General features: G+C 31.5%; 1 protein-coding gene across 1 annotated transcript; it reads left to right on the plus strand.

Moving 5' to 3' along the window:
* The first annotated feature begins 312 nt into the window (after positions 1 to 312).
* Positions 313 to 666, plus strand: LOC143581044 (auxin-responsive protein SAUR66-like). Its single transcript, XM_077063919.1, has one exon. The coding sequence runs from the start codon at positions 313 to 315 to the stop codon at positions 664 to 666; it is 354 nt and encodes a 117-aa protein (XP_076920034.1).
* Positions 667 to 2308: the final 1642 nt, after the last annotated feature.

A 2308-nucleotide genomic window follows, 5' to 3' on the forward strand; every position in this document is an offset into this window, starting at 1 on the left:
TAAATTGATTTGTATCTACATTTGACTGTAGTCTTAAATGCGATATTCGTGGTTGCTAGCTTGCCCTTAACTAATCACATGAACTTGCTAGCAAATATTCCAAACATGAGAGAAAGCAACACATAACTACAACCCCGCCCTTTACACTATAAATATGAGTCATGTTCATGCACACACACCATTCACATTCTCAAAAAATCAAGGTTCCTAAATATTCATTCAATCATCCCCTCTTATTAAGATACAATTGAATCGATATCGATACTTGGAACACAAGGTTTAACCATGCTCACGCCTAAAAAACTTGTAAAGATGGCTAGAAAATGGCGTAGAGAGGCGGCCAAAGGTCGTTCAACGGTGGCTAACAAAGGCCATTTTGTAGTCTATACTGCCGATCACAATCGTTTTGTGATTCCACTACATTATCTCAACAACAACATTTTTCGTGAGCTTTTGAAGATGTCGGAGGATGAGTTTGGCTTGCCAACCAACGGGCCTATCACGTTGCCTTGTGACTCAAGCCTCATGAAGTATATAGTATATGTTTTTGAACGAGCTTTGACGATGGAATTTGAGGATTTACTTGTTTCAATGACTACAAATCGATGCTATTCGTTAGATCAAGGAGGCGAGAATGGGAAAAACGTCTTAGTATATGGTTTCTAATTATGAATCTCCGTCACGTGGGTCTAACTATGTTGGATTGATATTATGTTTCTTAGTTACATAGAATCATGATCTCTGATTGAAAAGAGAACGTGCGTAATTAATTTAGTACGTAGCCAGCATTAAGAAAATGTGAAATTCGGGTCTTAGAGGGTTTTAAATTTTTAATTTTACAATCTTGTACGAATTTTCATGAAATACTATCCAATTGTGAACCTTAATAAACCAATTCCACAAATGAAATTTCTTGTTATTGAAGAAACTGGTATACAAGGATATAGGAAAATGAGAAACGTCTTTCAAGATAAGCTTGAAATATATTATCTTGTAGCAGGGCATGCCAATCGTGTCAGCCCTTTCAGGTTGATGGGTTGACAGATTAAAATGTGCAACCCGAATTCGACCCTTGTGCGTAGAGTTATATAAGTATGTCTCGAGTTAGGATAATAAAGAGCCCAAAATAAAGGAATTAAGGTGTATGTTGTCTCAATTTGTATGTGTCGTATTCACATGTGTTATAACTTATAAGGTAGTATCTATCCTAAATCCTAAATTCTAATAAATAACTATGGGACACATTGCCTCCGTATAGGGTATTCACATCAGATTAGTGAAAGTAGAACCTTTTAGTCAGAAAGGTCGTTATAAAGGTTCTTTTATCTTTCGACTACTAGTTGGAGGTTAAATCCACGTTTTTATTAAAACACCTGGCTTTTATATCTTAAAAAACTGACAAATTTTTGTGACAGTGACCGGAGGGTCAATAGTCCTCTTGACCTTCCATTGGTTCGGTCCTGATTTGCTACTTGTAACCATATTCTTTCTTAGCATTTTCAATTATATATGAAACTTCTGAATTTCTGTTGCAAGCAATGGTAATGTTTTAAGAACTAAATGACATATACATTTAGATTACGTAAGTACCCCACACCTATATGATGTGCTTAAAATTATGTCATAATTCATAAACGCTTTTATAACAAATATTAATTGTTCACTTTTGAATGCCTTATTTTTTTTTATCATTTCTTAATTATACATACTATTTTAATTTTTTCTTAGCATAATTATAGCCTTATTATTAAATTTTGAAATTGTTGAAAGTCATAAAAACATTTACCTTATAATATTTACTTTACTAAGATAGAGCTCGTGTGATACACGAGTGATTAAAAAAAATACCACAAAAAAGTTAAATTAATAATTTACATAATAACATATATTATGGATTAGTAAGATATAAATATGATAAACAAAATTTTACAATTCATAAATCTCTAGAAACTTTTTTAAATACAACATTGGATAGTAACCTGTGCGATTAGGAGAAATTTTAAGACCGTTATATTTAAACACTAGTTTGAGGCCCGTGTATTACATGAATAATTGATAAAAATTTTAAACTTTAACCATTAAGTGAAATACGATTAACAAAATGATCATATATTGTTAATACAATTGCAATTTACATTAAAATTATAAAAAACATAACTAAGATTACACAAATATGTTAAAAATAAGTAAAACATTTCTTGTACACTACATTTGTGATTGTATTGGTCGATATATATTGTTTATTAAAAATCATAATCTTTAGTCCGTATCTGTTTGTAACTCTTGATAAAGTAACATGTAGGTTTAC

This window comes from Bidens hawaiensis, unplaced genomic scaffold (assembly GCF_021521415.1).
Source record: "Bidens hawaiensis isolate Kalapana, Puna unplaced genomic scaffold, B.hawaiensis_p1.1 tig00030796_1, whole genome shotgun sequence".
In the NCBI taxonomy this organism is placed as follows: Eukaryota; Viridiplantae; Streptophyta; class Magnoliopsida; order Asterales; family Asteraceae; genus Bidens; species Bidens hawaiensis.